We start from the raw sequence: 14,539 nt of genomic DNA on the forward strand, positions 1-14,539 counted from the left end.
ATTTGTGAAGCTCGAATGAATTATTTATTTTTGGTGTTGCTGGTGTAAGTGTCTTGAGAATGTTTCAATCTGATCATAGCATTTGCAACAGTTTTCTGATGATTAACAATGTTACAAGTTTGTGTTCTCTGGTAACTGTTATCCTATAGGTTTGTGTTCTTTGGTAACTGTGTTTTATGCAGGTCATCGATTTGGCTAAATATAATTTATCTATTTTTTTTTTACTTCCTGAAAGGCTGTGGTGGTTTGAGGGAAGAAGAGCTGGCTACATTGTATCTTTCTTCCTTTATTACTGTTTATGTGTAAGTTGTGCATAAGTTGAAGGATGATGTACACTTTGAGATTCTCAGTCTGTCCCTGATTCCTTATGGTACCATGTGTGACAGAGTAATCAAACACAATCGTAAGATAAAATCTTCTGAAATACCAGGAGCAAATATCTAAGAAGAAGAAGGGGGGGAAAAAAGTAAAATAACGTGCTTAGAGTGTCTCTGGTATCGTATGAAAGCTGCAGGTATGTGGAAATACACTGTGCTCCACAAAAGTGCTCAGTGAAATAAAAGCAGTTCACAACAAAGGCACAAGAGAGGGTGAATATGGAGGGTAGCACTATGCCCAATACATACGGTTTATTCACAGTCCTACCCAGTGCCGGCTCCAGGGGGGTAGTAAACTTAGGTGTTCTGAGATCCCGGGACTTCCTCTCAGATCGACAAGACTGAAACCCGTGCTGGGCTGCCACCTGTCGTAATTCTCCACAAGTATCTGACCCTACGTTTTACATGCACATTGGTAAAATCATCCGCTTTTTGAATATCAGAAGTCTCGCCTTACGCGTTTCGTGGCGCTGCCAGCTACTTCATCAGAGGCCCATGTGTGATAAAGCTATTTCCCAATAGGCCCTTCAGACAGTGCCTCAAGCAGGCATGTACAGCAGAACAAGACCATCCTTTTCAATGCCAACTTACCCTCACTTGATTGCAGGGGCAAGTGATCTTGGAAGTTTATATGGAACTCCCCATTCCTTTGTTTTGCCACTTACTACCATCAATTATATAGCACCAAAATATTCCAAGAGAATACAGTTTTATAGTTGACATGTAAAATTGCTAATAATTACAAGTTACCAAAAACAAGAAGTAAAGAGGGTCTTGCTAAAAAGAGTTTGCCATGTAGACTTCTCTTTTCTCCTTTTCAAACCATGCACCAAAACAAGTATCTGGAGATATTCGACTTGGATGCACACCATCTGACTAACTGTGCGCAGATGTGCAGGTTGATAAAACACATAAGTGTATACGTCGGTGCTTCCCAAACCAATCCTCACAACCCAACAACAGTCCAGGTTTTGTCAGTATCTCCATTGGAATAAAAAAGGCAAATACATAAATCCTGGATCATTGGTGGGCAATGATGACTGGTTTAGGAACCACTGATATACATATATTTTATACCCAAATATAGCTTGGAGAAAAGGAAGACTGTGTATAACGATTATTACGGATTTGTGGCTTTAAAGGAGGGGGGGGGGGGGTTGTTGATGTTGGGGGCTATAGCTATTTTATAGTGTTACGTTATAAGGTTAAGAGATTGGTAGTTAATGTCTGTTGGGGGATAGCTATGTGGATCTGTGAGAGCATTATAGATTATAGGTGTATGAGTAATAAGAAGAAAATGTCATGAGCAGGAACGAGAGTTAGACGTTTACCTATTCCTTAAAAATCTTCACTGTGGTATTATTCATTATTTGATCTGCCTCTGAATCACTTCCAGGTAGTTGAGATGGTGTACATATTGGCGTGAATGGAGATAACTAGATAAGTTTAGGTAGCCGTGAGAGCAGAATCTTTAAGCCAATGAGCCATGAAGGCAGACATCTATTTTTTTTCATACTGAAGCAATAGAAACTGCATTGTGTATTTTTAAAATCAACCATTTGTTGACTACCGCAATTCATTGCAAATATGTGAAGACTTTTTACACCCATGTCATTTTTTTTTTCTTCACAAATGAAGATGCTGTAAATCAAGTGTTTCCCATCTCTTCTTCTTCCATATGGTAATTAAATATCAATTGTTATTGGAGCAGCCGCAAACCTCTTTTTTGTCAATTGTTTTCAAAGCATTTGCACTGCCAAATCTCTGGAGAGTCTCCGTAATGAGCTCTGTGGTTTGTAATGAAGCTATGAGACACTGAAGTGCTCGTCTATTTCATTTTTAATATTCTAGTTCGTTATTTGCCCACATAAAATAGAGTAATTTTTATGCAAACTACTACCTGTATCAGTATTCCATAATGATACATGTTATTAAGTAGAATTATTTTTAGGGAATCCAATTTGCTGGTTACCATGTCTAAAAGTTGATACCAGTGTGTCAAATGATATATCATTACTGGTTTAGTTAAGAATTTTCACAAAATGTGTATATGTATTTTCTAAAATGGTATACATGCCTAAATAGAATTCCATATTAAGATGCTTGAAAAGTTAGGCCCATGTTAAACTGTTTATTTATTATACCGATTGGAAATCATACATTTAATATTATTATTTATATATTCACCTTATTTTTACTGGTACACTTATTGTCACAGTCAAATAGTAGTATATATCAGTAATACAATATTAAAAAACTGTTTGCTTATGTTGAATTTAGGAACCCTTTAATTGATAGGTATTTGCTAGCCTAGGCTAAAATATTTATTACAAATAGATATTCTGTGGCCACTAATTATTAAAGGGACACTATAGTCACCAGAACAGCTTCAGCCTCTTGTATTGTATTTGTTCTGGTGAATATAGTATGTCCCTGCAGACATTGCTCTAAACATTGCCTTTTCAGAGAAATGACCGTGTTTACATTAAAGTCTAGGAATATCTCTAGTGGCCACTTCTCAGATGTTCAGCGTCTCCATGCTCTGCAGATTTCATGCATCTCTATCAGGAGATGCTGATTGGCCAGGCACTGGAAATAAGGTGAGGACAAGCCACCCAAATGGTGATTTTAACACTATATGGCCAGGAATCAATGTTTTTGTTCCTGACCCTATAATGCTCCTTTAAATCACAAGTTCATGCAACAGATTTGCCATTTCAAATCACAGTACAGATATATCTCTTTTGCTTAGATATTATGTTTCCCTTTGCTTGCCAGATAGTCTGCTAAATTGCTGAAGAAACAAGTAAAATTGTTTTGTTTTAATAAATTACATTCTCTTGATTTTGATACCTTCCCATGCAGAGGTGAATTTTGCAAGCTGCAGAAGTGTTTTATTTTTTTTTTTTTATTTAAAACCAAGATGATGTCTGTCTGTGTTCCTTTGTCAAGCCGGGAATAGTTGTGGAAAATTGATCATCTGTCTATTTTATTTCCTGAAATTTTCATATACTATATTTTGAAAACACTTTTTTTCCCCCTAGACACAAGGAAGATGAAGATTTACTAAAAAAGCCATTTCAGAAAGATAAATATGGAAAAGTGGCTCACAGACAAGTTGCTGCAAAGGAGTGGGACAGGTGAGTGCTGTTTGGTCTGTAATCGCCATCTACATCATGCAGTACAGATTCTTAACCTGTGTTTTATTGAACAGAGAAGAAGCTCGAAACTGGAGAGTCCATTTAATATCTATGGATGCTGTATCCTTTGTCTGATTGGTGTTTGCAAATTTACCATCTTTTGAATAACACACTTGCTGGTTGGGTAATTACAGGTTATCTAGCTGTAAAACAAAATACTATTATTACTTTGCACAGTGCTTATTAAATCATCAGAACAGCAGCTGTGGCTGCATGCAATGTTGGGATTTATGTAGATTTTTTTTTTTATATACACTGAACAAAAATATAAACACAACACTTTTGTTTTTTCCCCCCCTTTTTCATGAGCTGAACGCAAATATCTAAGACTTTTTCTATACACAAAAGGCCTATTACTCTCAAATATTGTTCACAAATCTGTCTAAATTTGTGTACGTGAGCACTTCTCCTTTGCTGAGATAATCCATTCACCTCACGGGTATGGCATATCAAGATGCTAATTAGACAGCATGTTTTTTTGCACAGGTGTGCCTTAGGCTGGCCACAATAAAAGGCCACTCTAAAATGTGCAGTTTTACTGTATAGAAGGGCCCCAGGGGGGTCCGAAAACCAGTCAGTATCTGGTGTGACCACCATTTGCCTCACGCAGTGCAACACATCTCCTTCGCATACAGTTGATCAGGTTGTTGATTGTGGTCTGTGGAATGTTGGTCCACTCCTCTTCAATGGCTGTGCGAAGTTGCTGGATATTGGCAGGACCTGGAACACACTGTCTTACACGCCGATCCAGAGCATCCCAAACATGCTCAATGGATGGCATGTCTGGTGAGTATGCTGGCCATGCGAGAACTGGGATGTTTTCAGCTTCCAGGAATTGTGTACAAATCCTTGCAACATGGGGCCGTGCGTTATCTTGCTGCTACATGAGGAGATGGTCGTGGGTGAATGGCACAACAATGGGCCTCAGGATCTTGTCACGGTATCTCTGTGCATTCAAAATGCCATCAATAAAATGCACCTGTGTTTGTTGTCCATAACATATGCCTGCCCGTACCATAACCCCACCGCCACCACGGGCCACTCGATCCACAATGTTGACATCAGCAAACCGCTCACCCACACAATGCCATCTGCCCTGTATAGTAAAAATTGTGATTCATCCGAGAAGAGAACACCTCTCCAAAGTGCCAGACTCCACTGAATGTGAGCATTTGCCCACTCAAGTCGGTTATGACGACGAACTGCAGTCAGGTTAAGACCCCATTGAGGATGACGAGCATGCAGATGAGCTTCCCTGAGACGGTTTCTGACAGTTTGTGCAGAGATTCTTTGGTTCTGCAAACCGATTGTTGCAGCAGCTGTCCGGGTTGCTGGTCTCAGACTATATTGGAGTTGAAGATGCTGGATGTGGAGGTCCAGGGCTGGTGTGGTTACATGTGGTCTGCGGTTGTGAGGCCGGTTGGATGTACTGCCAAATTCTTTGAAACGACTTTGGAGATGGCTTATGGTAGAGAAATGAACATTCAATTCACGGGCAACAGCTCTGGTGGACATTCCTGCAGTCAGCATGCCAATTGCACGTTCCCTCAAAACTTGCGACATCTGTGGCATTGTGCTGTGTGATAAAACTGCACATTTTAGAGTGTCCTTTTATTGTGGCCAGCCTAAGGCACACCTGTGCAATAATCATGCTGTCTAATCAGCATCTTGATATGCCACACCTGTGAGGTGGATGGATTATCTCAGCAAAGGAAAAGTGCTCACTAACACAGATTTAGACAGATTTGTAAACAATATTTGAGAGAGAGAGGTCTTTTGTGTACATAGAAAAAGTCTTAGATCTTTGAGTTCAGCTCATGAAAAATGGGGGCAAAAACAAAAGTGTTGCGTTTATAATTTTGTTTAGTGTATATTTATGAAAATGTTTTTTTTTTTTTTTAACCCTTTAAGACCAGAGGGCGTACAATTATGTACTTTTTTAAGCGGCTCTAAACGCCGCCGGTCGTAATTGTACGCCCTCCGTTTTCTTTTTACTTACCCGGTCGCCGGCGAACCCACGCCGGCGATCGCGGTTGGGGGGACTCCCAGGAAGCCCCCCGCGGCATGTCTGCCCTCCAGCAGCCCCCCGGCCATGTGAGAGTGAGGTCCTTGCGAGGACCTCACAATCACATGGCCGGGATAGCTGGCTGCTGCATTGCCACAGTTAGTCCCCCTGCTGGCTGAAATCAAATAAAAAAAAAAAAAGTTAAACCAGTGTAAAAAAAAATAATTATATACATATGATCTAAGTATATATATATATATATATATACCGTATATACTCGAGTATAAGCTGACCCGAATAGAAGCCGAGGCCCCTAATTTTACCCAAAAAACTGGGAAAACTTATTGACTCGAGTATAAGACTAGGGTGGGAAATGCAGCAGCTACTGGTAAATTTCTAAATAAAATTAGATCCTAAAAAAATTATATTAATTGAATATTTATAGTGTGTGTGTATACAATGAGTGCAGTGTGTGTTTGAGTGCAGTGTGTATGACTGCAGTGTGTGTGTATGTATGAGTGCAGTGTGTTTGAATGCAGTGTGTATGAGTGCAGTGTGTGTGTATGAGTGCAGTGTGTGTGTGTATGAGTGCAGTGTGTGTGTGTATGAGTGCAGTGTGTGTATGAGTGCAGTGTGTGTGTATGAGTGCAGTGTGTGTGTATGAGTGCAGTGTGTATGAGTGAGTGCAGTGTGTATGAGTGAGTGCAGTGTGCATGAGTGAGTGCAGTGTGTGTGTGTGTGTGTGTGTGATGCAGAGCCTTGGTGGGGTGTGGGCATTTTTTCATATTTTTTTTATTATTATAATTTTAATTTTTTTTGTTATATTATTATTTATTCATTTTTATTATTATTTTATTATTATTATTATTAAAAAAAAAATTCGTCCCCCCTCCCTGCTTGATACATGGCAGGGAGGGGGGCTCTCCTTCCCTGGTGGTCCAGTGGCATTGGCAGTTCAGTGGGGGGGAGTGGGGCTGGCAGAGAGCACTTACCTCTCCTGCAGCTCCTGTCAGCCCCCTCCTCCTCCGCGCTGGTCCGTGCAGCTCTTCTGTCAGCTCACACTGTAAGTCTCGCGAGAGCCGCACTATGACCCCGCGGCTCTCGCGAGACTTAGACTGGGAGCTGACAGAGGTGCTGAACGGACCGCCGCGGAGGAGGAGAGAGCTGACAGGAGCTGCAGAAGAGGTAAGTAACCGCACACAGCCCCCAGTCTGTATTATGGCAATGTAAATTGCCATAATACAGACAGTGACTCGAGTATAAGCCGAGTTGGGGTTTTTCAGCACAAAAAATGTGCTGAAAAACTCGGCTTATACTCAGGATATACGGTATATATATATTTTATATATTATTTATTTATATTTTTATTTGGGAAGAGTGCCAGAAACAGTTGTGATATTTATATATATATATATATATATATATATATATATACATACACACACATACACTGTCTAGGTGTATTTTACTATTAATATATATAACTATACATATATATATTAATTTCAAATTACACGTAGACTGATACTGATTAAATATATATATAATTATTGTTATATATATATATTTATATATAATATAAAAAAAATGTAAATACATAAAGAATTAAAAATAAATAATTAAAAAATTATGATGTGTGTTATTTCGTTCTAACTGTATTGTGATATTAATATATATATATATTTATATCAAAATACACAGAACGAAATAATATATATCTATATACATAAATATATACGTATATATCACTATATATATATATATATACCTATATATAAATAAAAATACAAAAATAAATGATATATACATATATATATATATATATATATATATATATATATATATATATATATATATATATATACATATATTAATTCTACACATATATTTATCCTAATTAATTACAATTAGCGGGACCTGCCTGACAACCCATGCTGAAAGTATAGGGAATTTAATTTGCTAGCACTATATTTAACCCTATAACTTTCCAAGACACCATTAAACCTGTACATGGGGGGTACTGTTTTACTCGGGAGACTTCGCTGAACACAAATATTAGTGTTTCAAAACAGTAAAATGTATTCCAACGATGATATCGCCAGTAAGTGACGTTTTTTGCATTTTTCACACACAAACAAATACTAACGCTAACTTTGGCCAGTGTTTGTGACCAAATGGCTACTAAAAAAGACTGGACATACCCCATTTGCAATACCTTGGGTTGTCTACTATTGCAAATGGTATGCCATTATGGGTGTAAATTTAATTCCTGGCCTACTATACAGTCTCAAAGGCAACGTAACCAATCTGGTGAATTCCAATTTCAAATGTAACGTGCTATATTTGACCCTGTAACTTCCCAAAACACCATAAAACCTGTACATAGGGGGTACTGTTTTACACGTGAGACTTTGCTGAATACAAATATTTGTATTTTATTGCAGTAAAAGCAAACAGTATTATGACATTGACAGTTAAAATGTCATGTAGAACTAAAAAAAACTAAATTTCTTATTTTCTCCCATTTATTTCATATTAAATTATGTTTCATAGCTAAATATTTGATATTAAATGAAAGCCCTGTTCCCCTGAATAAAATGATATATAATAAGGGGGGGGTGCATTTAATATGAAAGAGGTGAATTATGGTTGGACAGACATATAGCGCAAATGCCAGGTTTTGTTTATGTTTTGTTTTGATCACTTCTTGTACATTTGGCTGCGGTCTTAAGGGGTTAAATACCAAACCGAAATCTTCAGTTGTTGTTGTTTTCTGCTGTTTGGTTTAAATTGTATTTATTTGAAAGTAAATATCAGGGTAGGTACTTTAAAATATCTTAAGTGTGTTAAACTTCTAACTGGAACTGCAGTTTTTAAAAAAAATATTTTACAATGTTAATAAATGTAAATAAATAAAGGAGAAGACTGCAAAATTTTTTTTATGCATTTACATTGTAAATAGGCATTTTTTTCCTTTACTTTAACGGTATACTATAGTGCCAGGAATACAAATCGCTCCCCCTGCCCCTCCTCCCAAGTGAATAAAGGGTTAAAAATCCCTTTATTCACTTTCCTGATCACAGCACTGATGCCTCTCGTTGGTGGGTCGACCCTCCGCCCCCTCCGACATTCTGCGACAAGCGGGAGCTAATGTGCATGCACGGCAAATGCTGTGCGCTCATTAGACCTTTCCATAGGAAAGCACTGAATCAATGCTTTCCTATGGGGGAAAATCTAATTATGGATTTGGGTCCAATTATGGTGGCATCTGCGTTGCAGTGTTGGTACCTAACTATGCGATGCCAAGGGAACCATAGGCCACAAGAACCCTGAGATGTAGCTGAGGATAGGAAATGACAATATATTACAATGAAAAAAAACAAAATCCATTCTCACCTGTAAAATTCCCATGTTTTGCTGAAATCTGCAACCACAGATCCCGTGAACAGCTGCTCAGCAGAATGGTATGGAATTTGTATTTTAGCACACAATTGAAAAGGAATTAAAAAAAAAAAAAAAAAAATTATTTGCAAGCTGGTAGTAACCATCCCTCAGCTCCCGCTCTTATGACCAAAGACAGTAAATGCTAAGAAGAACCAATGCACTTGCAAACATTTTGCAAATTAATGTGGCAATAATCATTAGAATGAAGGAAGAAAAGGACAAAGATTCTACTTGTTAAACGCTTAAGGAATCATAGTGCTGGGAGTAGCCCTTTAAATAAATCCCTTGTGCTGAAATAAATGCTTAGACCACATTATTCATCCCTGTTCATTAGTAACGCATACATTATTCAAACCAGGCGTTAAAGCTTTTTCTACTGGCTTCCTTAATATGAAAGCTTTTCAGTTAAAATGAGACAATCATTTTGTATGATTTTCCTCCAAAATGTATTCTGAAAATGTGTTGTTTATTCCTTTCATAATGGTGATCTCACATCTTATTTTCTAAATAATACTATCCAGCCCTTATTCCTATATAAATATTTAGAGTTGGGTAATTTCTGTTTTTGGTTTTTATTGCTTTTTAAAAACAGTGTGGCATTTTTTAAATTTACATTTTGTAAGCTTTGTTAGTGAACAAGGGACTGCCTCCTCCTTTGACATCCCACAGATTAGGTATTAAATTATCAATGTTGAGAGTGTGAACTCCTGTAAAGCAATAATTCCCAAAGACTTCTCAGTGTTTCTGCAGCCCCCAGATGTTACTGGAGTACAACTCTCAAATTCTCTGCCAGCCTTAGGCTAACAGAATCCATTTCATATAACCCCAAAATGCAGAGCGCCCAAGAAAAACATCCTAATTCTGATGTTCCCCATTAAGGAGAAGATGGTGGGTGTGTGAAAGGGTTCTTTCGTACAGCATACCTCGCTAATACACGGCTTGTTAGGTTCCAGACCACCACGGTGTAGTGACTAACGCTGTAGATCAAATCAAAGGCTTTTTTATGTGTTGGTGCATATCAAATCCTTACAATATGTATTGTATGTTATGTGTGTTTTAAGTCTGCAATATCTCTAAACCCCCCCCAAAAATGTAAAAAAAACATACATATTGCTAATCTTAAAATAGTTGAGATACATAATCTGAATAATGGAAAATCTTGGACTGTTTAAAACAGTTTTGCATGTATCTCGGTCATTTCTGACACAGCATGCAGTAGTCTTTATATAGTAACTTAATTTCTTTAACAGTCATATTTCCAGTTTGCCAGGCATCAGAAATTTGTCAATGACTACATTCTGTATTATGGAGGAAAGCTACAAGACTTTCAGCTTTCAAAGTAAGTAACGATAACTTAAGTTCACTTATTACTTTCAGTTTTCTATTTATTAATGAATAATCAGAGGCAAACAGTGCTTACAAAATATCAAAGTATCCTATTAAAATTGAAATGTTTTGTTTACAAAGAACCCTTAGACTAAACAAAAAATAAAATATCCAATTCTTAAGCATGCAACAAACTATGCAGCCAATTTATTTACATTCTAAATCAAAATAAAACATAAGAACCCACCACCAATGTGTGTGTTTCATCCGATTCCTACATACTTGGTAAACTTAAAGGGACACTATAGTCACCAGAACAACTATAGCTTATTGTATTTGTATTTGTTCTGTTGAGTATAGTCAGTCCCTGCAGGTTTTTGCAGTAAACACTGTATTTTCAGTGAAAAAGCAGTGTTTACATTACGGCCTAGAGACACCTCCAGTGGCCTCTCCTGAAACTGCTACTAGAGGTGCTTCCTAGGGCAGTACTGCACAGTGAGCAGCACTTACATTCAGTGCCTCCACCATCTGCATGGAGACACATAACTTTCCTCATAGAGATGCATTGATTCAATTCATCTCTATGAGGAGATGCTGATTGGCCATGTTGGATGCTGTTTGGCTGAGTACACCATATCTTTGTGTTTGGCTTGTGCTGGCTCTGCCCCTGATATGCCTCCTTGGCAATCTAGAGCCAATATGGATACAAGTATATTCTCCATACTCACTCGTAAAGGGACATTACCTTACCGACTTTTAGCTTAATTAAACTACTGTGGTGTATAGATCATGCCCCTGCAGTCTTTTTGACATTTAAGAGTTAAATATCTTTGTTTATGCAGCCCTAGTCACACCTTGCTGCATGTGAACACTTCTTGTAAAGTGTCATCTAATGTTTACACTTCCTTTATTGCAAATTCTGTTTAATTTAGAATTTCTTTCTCCTGCTCTGTTAATAGCTGGATAGACCCTGCAGGAGTCTCCTGTATGTAATTAAAGCTCAATTTACAGAACAGGAGTTAGAATCCTTCTAAAGTATGTTAACACCTGATTGAAAATGAAACAAAACATTTTCTTTTCATGCAGGCTGGTCCGTCAAAGCCAGGGGGGGTGTCGGTAGGGCTACATAAACAAAAACAAAAGGGATTTAAGTTCCAAATGGCAGAGAATTGAGCATGATCTATACACAAAAACTGCTTCATTAGGCTAAAGTTGTTAAAAACCTCAATTTACAAAAGTTATGCTCGGTACTTAAAAATGTTTAAATGGGAAGCCTTAGCATGAAAATTAAAAGGTAAGTGTCTTAATCTCAATATTACACCATATCTCTTTATTAACCCCATTGGTTTTCTAGTAAAGAGGGTAAAACTTCAATACACCATGTGACAGACATGTGCACTGAATTTATTTCTCTTCAGGAAACATTGCCAGTGTAATCTTTTCCAACCCTAAAACGTTAGCCCTAACCTAGCATTACATTTACACTATCCCTAACCACCAGAAGGATGTCCCAGCAAAATGATACTAAAGCTCTAAGGAACACTCCGGGCACCAAACAACTTGTTGCAACTGGTGCTGGCTCACTTTTAGGGGTTAAACAATTTTCGAACGGTTAAAGTCTTTGTTCCAGCACCAAATCTTCTTTACTCTCTGCACTTTGGTTTTCTAAAAATCCCTAAACCGGAATCCCCATTCTAAAACCTGGCTTGAAAGAGGTATGTTTCTTTTAAAGCCATTTTTTTTTTTTGAATGGGGAATCACTCAGACCGCTCTTAGCCAATCAGCAGCGATGCTGCCTGATTCTGCAAGAGTTTGTGTTATACCGTTCGAAAATGGTTTAACCACTTAAGGTGAGCCAGCAACAGGGACCTCCTAGCACTATAACTTCATTTAAATTATGTTGTTATGGTGCCTAAACTGTTCCTTTAAAGAGCAGTCAGTGACTGGCATCTATAGGCCTTTTTTTCAGCATGACTGGAATGGGTCTGCCTGGTATGCCAATTACACTGTGATCAATGCTGGTTAGCTGGCAAAGCCCAGCATTAATCGCAGATGGGGATGCAGGGAGACATAGTCAAGGTATGGAACGTCCTAAAGCCATCAAGTGGTTAATCTTTATAAGTGTGTGCATATATTTACTATAAAACAAAAAAACAGTACTCTTATGTTTCCACCTGTTGTTTTTTTATTTTTTATTATTCTTTCATCTATTCTTTTAGAGCAAATTCCAAAACAGACTTGGACGTTATTAGAGAAAACCATCAGTTCCTGTGGCAGGAAGATGAAGACGATTTGACTTGGTAAATGGAGATAACTCCTTAAAGATATTGTCCTTTTTGGCCAGAATAGAACAATACTGTACGAGCTTAAAGAGTGAATGTGTTTTTTTCCGCCATAAGTAAATAGACAAGTCCTTTAATGGACACCAAGTTTACTTTCTTTCTCTTTTAGCTAAGCAAATAACACATTTCCTTTCGTTCCACTTCCTGTAATGTAGAAAGATGGAGATATTCTATTAGAAAACAAGAGATACAGTTTCATCATCAATTGGGCACTATACACTGTCATTCCTTTTTTCTTTCTGTCAGTTAGAGCAGGAACAGCAAGGCCTCCAGCTCTGCGTAACAGAGGAAGAAGCTGTGAGGAGACATTTTATCATTAGTGATTAGACTACAGAACATGAAAATAAGTTTAAACCCTCTGCAGCTCTGTGTATATCTAGCAGGGTGGGTGGCTTCCCTGGGGTCCAGTGGGAATCCGCCTGACCAATTACAAGTCAAGGGCAGGAGCTGCGATAGCTTCTGCGGGATGCTCTACTCCAGGACTGATTCCCATTCACAAGTGCTGGGAGGAAGTGATCTAAGATGCATAAATTGAGGAATGTCCCTCAACGCCTTTTTACACTAGCAGATATCTGAAGTTCCACTGGGAATCCTGATAGGACATTGCCTGTTGTGCTCTTGCAGCCTCGAGTGACATACATGGCACGTGTGCCATAGGTTGCTGACCCCTGTACTAAACTATAGCAACACCAAACCTAAATTTTCTTGGAGAGGTATGATTTTGTTTTTGATAAAAAAAATGTATAGTTATCTGGCAAATGTAAAGATGGTTGTCAAACCGTGACTACACAATGTATTTTCCAGAGTTGTTTAATCAGAGTGGTTTAAATCACAGGCTTTGTGAATAGTCGCTGATAACAGTGAATAGTCGCTGATAACAGTATGTCTTTGTTTTAGCACGTTGTGTTTAAGTTACCTCCTGTCTTATAAGGAGTATCACATTCCATATTGTCTTCATTGTCATTTTATTTTTTTATAGTCAACACAATTAAGCAGATATCCACTTATTGTTCTACCATTTACTTTTATTAATCAATTCTTTTTTACATTATATATGATTGACTTTTGTAAAGACAGCTTACGTTTTTTATTTTTATGCTGATTCAATACAATTGCTGACCCGAACAGGAAAAATCCAATACATGACTGTTTGCATAAAACATTTATAGATGTTCTGTATATTGCATACTCACAACTTCATGTTTCTGTTTATTTATAATTCTTGTGGCCCTAAAACACTAAAGAAAGATGTTTGTTTTTATTCCTTATCAACGTACAGGGAGAAGAGACTTGCAAAAAAATATTATGATAAATTATTTAAAGAATACTGCATAGCAGATCTGAGCAAGTACAAGGAGAATAAGGTTTGTTGGTATACCTGTATTTTGTGATTTCTGTGGTTTAGTTTAAATAAATTCTGTTAAAAGATCTTTTTTTTTTTCTTGAATTTTATCTCCATCCTTGTTTTGCTTTGAGATATTTAAAAAAACCATGACTGTAAAAAATTAAGTCAGGTTCTCCATACATAGCTGTAAATGTATAGACACACATTCAGTGCTGCAGAATATGTTGTGTCTTTAGCCTTAATTCTGCTGTTTAATGTAGCAGCACTTTCAAGTAAAATTCTACATGTACGTTTCTACAAAATATATGTAGTTTTCATCTGATCTTTGATGTTTTGTTCCGTAGTCTTTTGGAATTTACTAAGAATTTTTTTTTTTTTTTCGATATAACAACAATTACCAAGTAGTTTTTGAACCATAACACAAACAAGTAACCCTTCCAAAATATAAATACATTGTTTATTAATGTGGCAGTTGTCGCCACAGTTCTGCACATTCATAC

At 37.4% G+C, this 14,539-nt stretch overlaps 1 protein-coding gene across 1 annotated transcript in view; it reads left to right on the forward strand.

Moving 5' to 3' along the window:
* LOC134575739 (protein FRA10AC1) overlaps positions 1-14,539 on the forward strand; it is a 30,993-nt gene that overhangs the window by 6,782 nt on the left and 9,672 nt on the right. The window contains exons 3-7 of the mRNA XM_063435126.1: positions 3,422-3,517; positions 3,592-3,637; positions 10,289-10,365; positions 12,572-12,652; positions 13,974-14,058. Of these exons, the coding sequence (XP_063291196.1) occupies positions 3,422-3,517; positions 3,592-3,637; positions 10,289-10,365; positions 12,572-12,652; positions 13,974-14,058 (385 nt within the window). The remainder of the gene's footprint in view (positions 1-3,421; positions 3,518-3,591; positions 3,638-10,288; positions 10,366-12,571; positions 12,653-13,973; positions 14,059-14,539) is intronic.

This window comes from Pelobates fuscus, chromosome 10 (genome assembly GCF_036172605.1).
Source record: "Pelobates fuscus isolate aPelFus1 chromosome 10, aPelFus1.pri, whole genome shotgun sequence".
Lineage (NCBI taxonomy): Eukaryota > Metazoa > Chordata > Amphibia > Anura > Pelobatidae > Pelobates > Pelobates fuscus.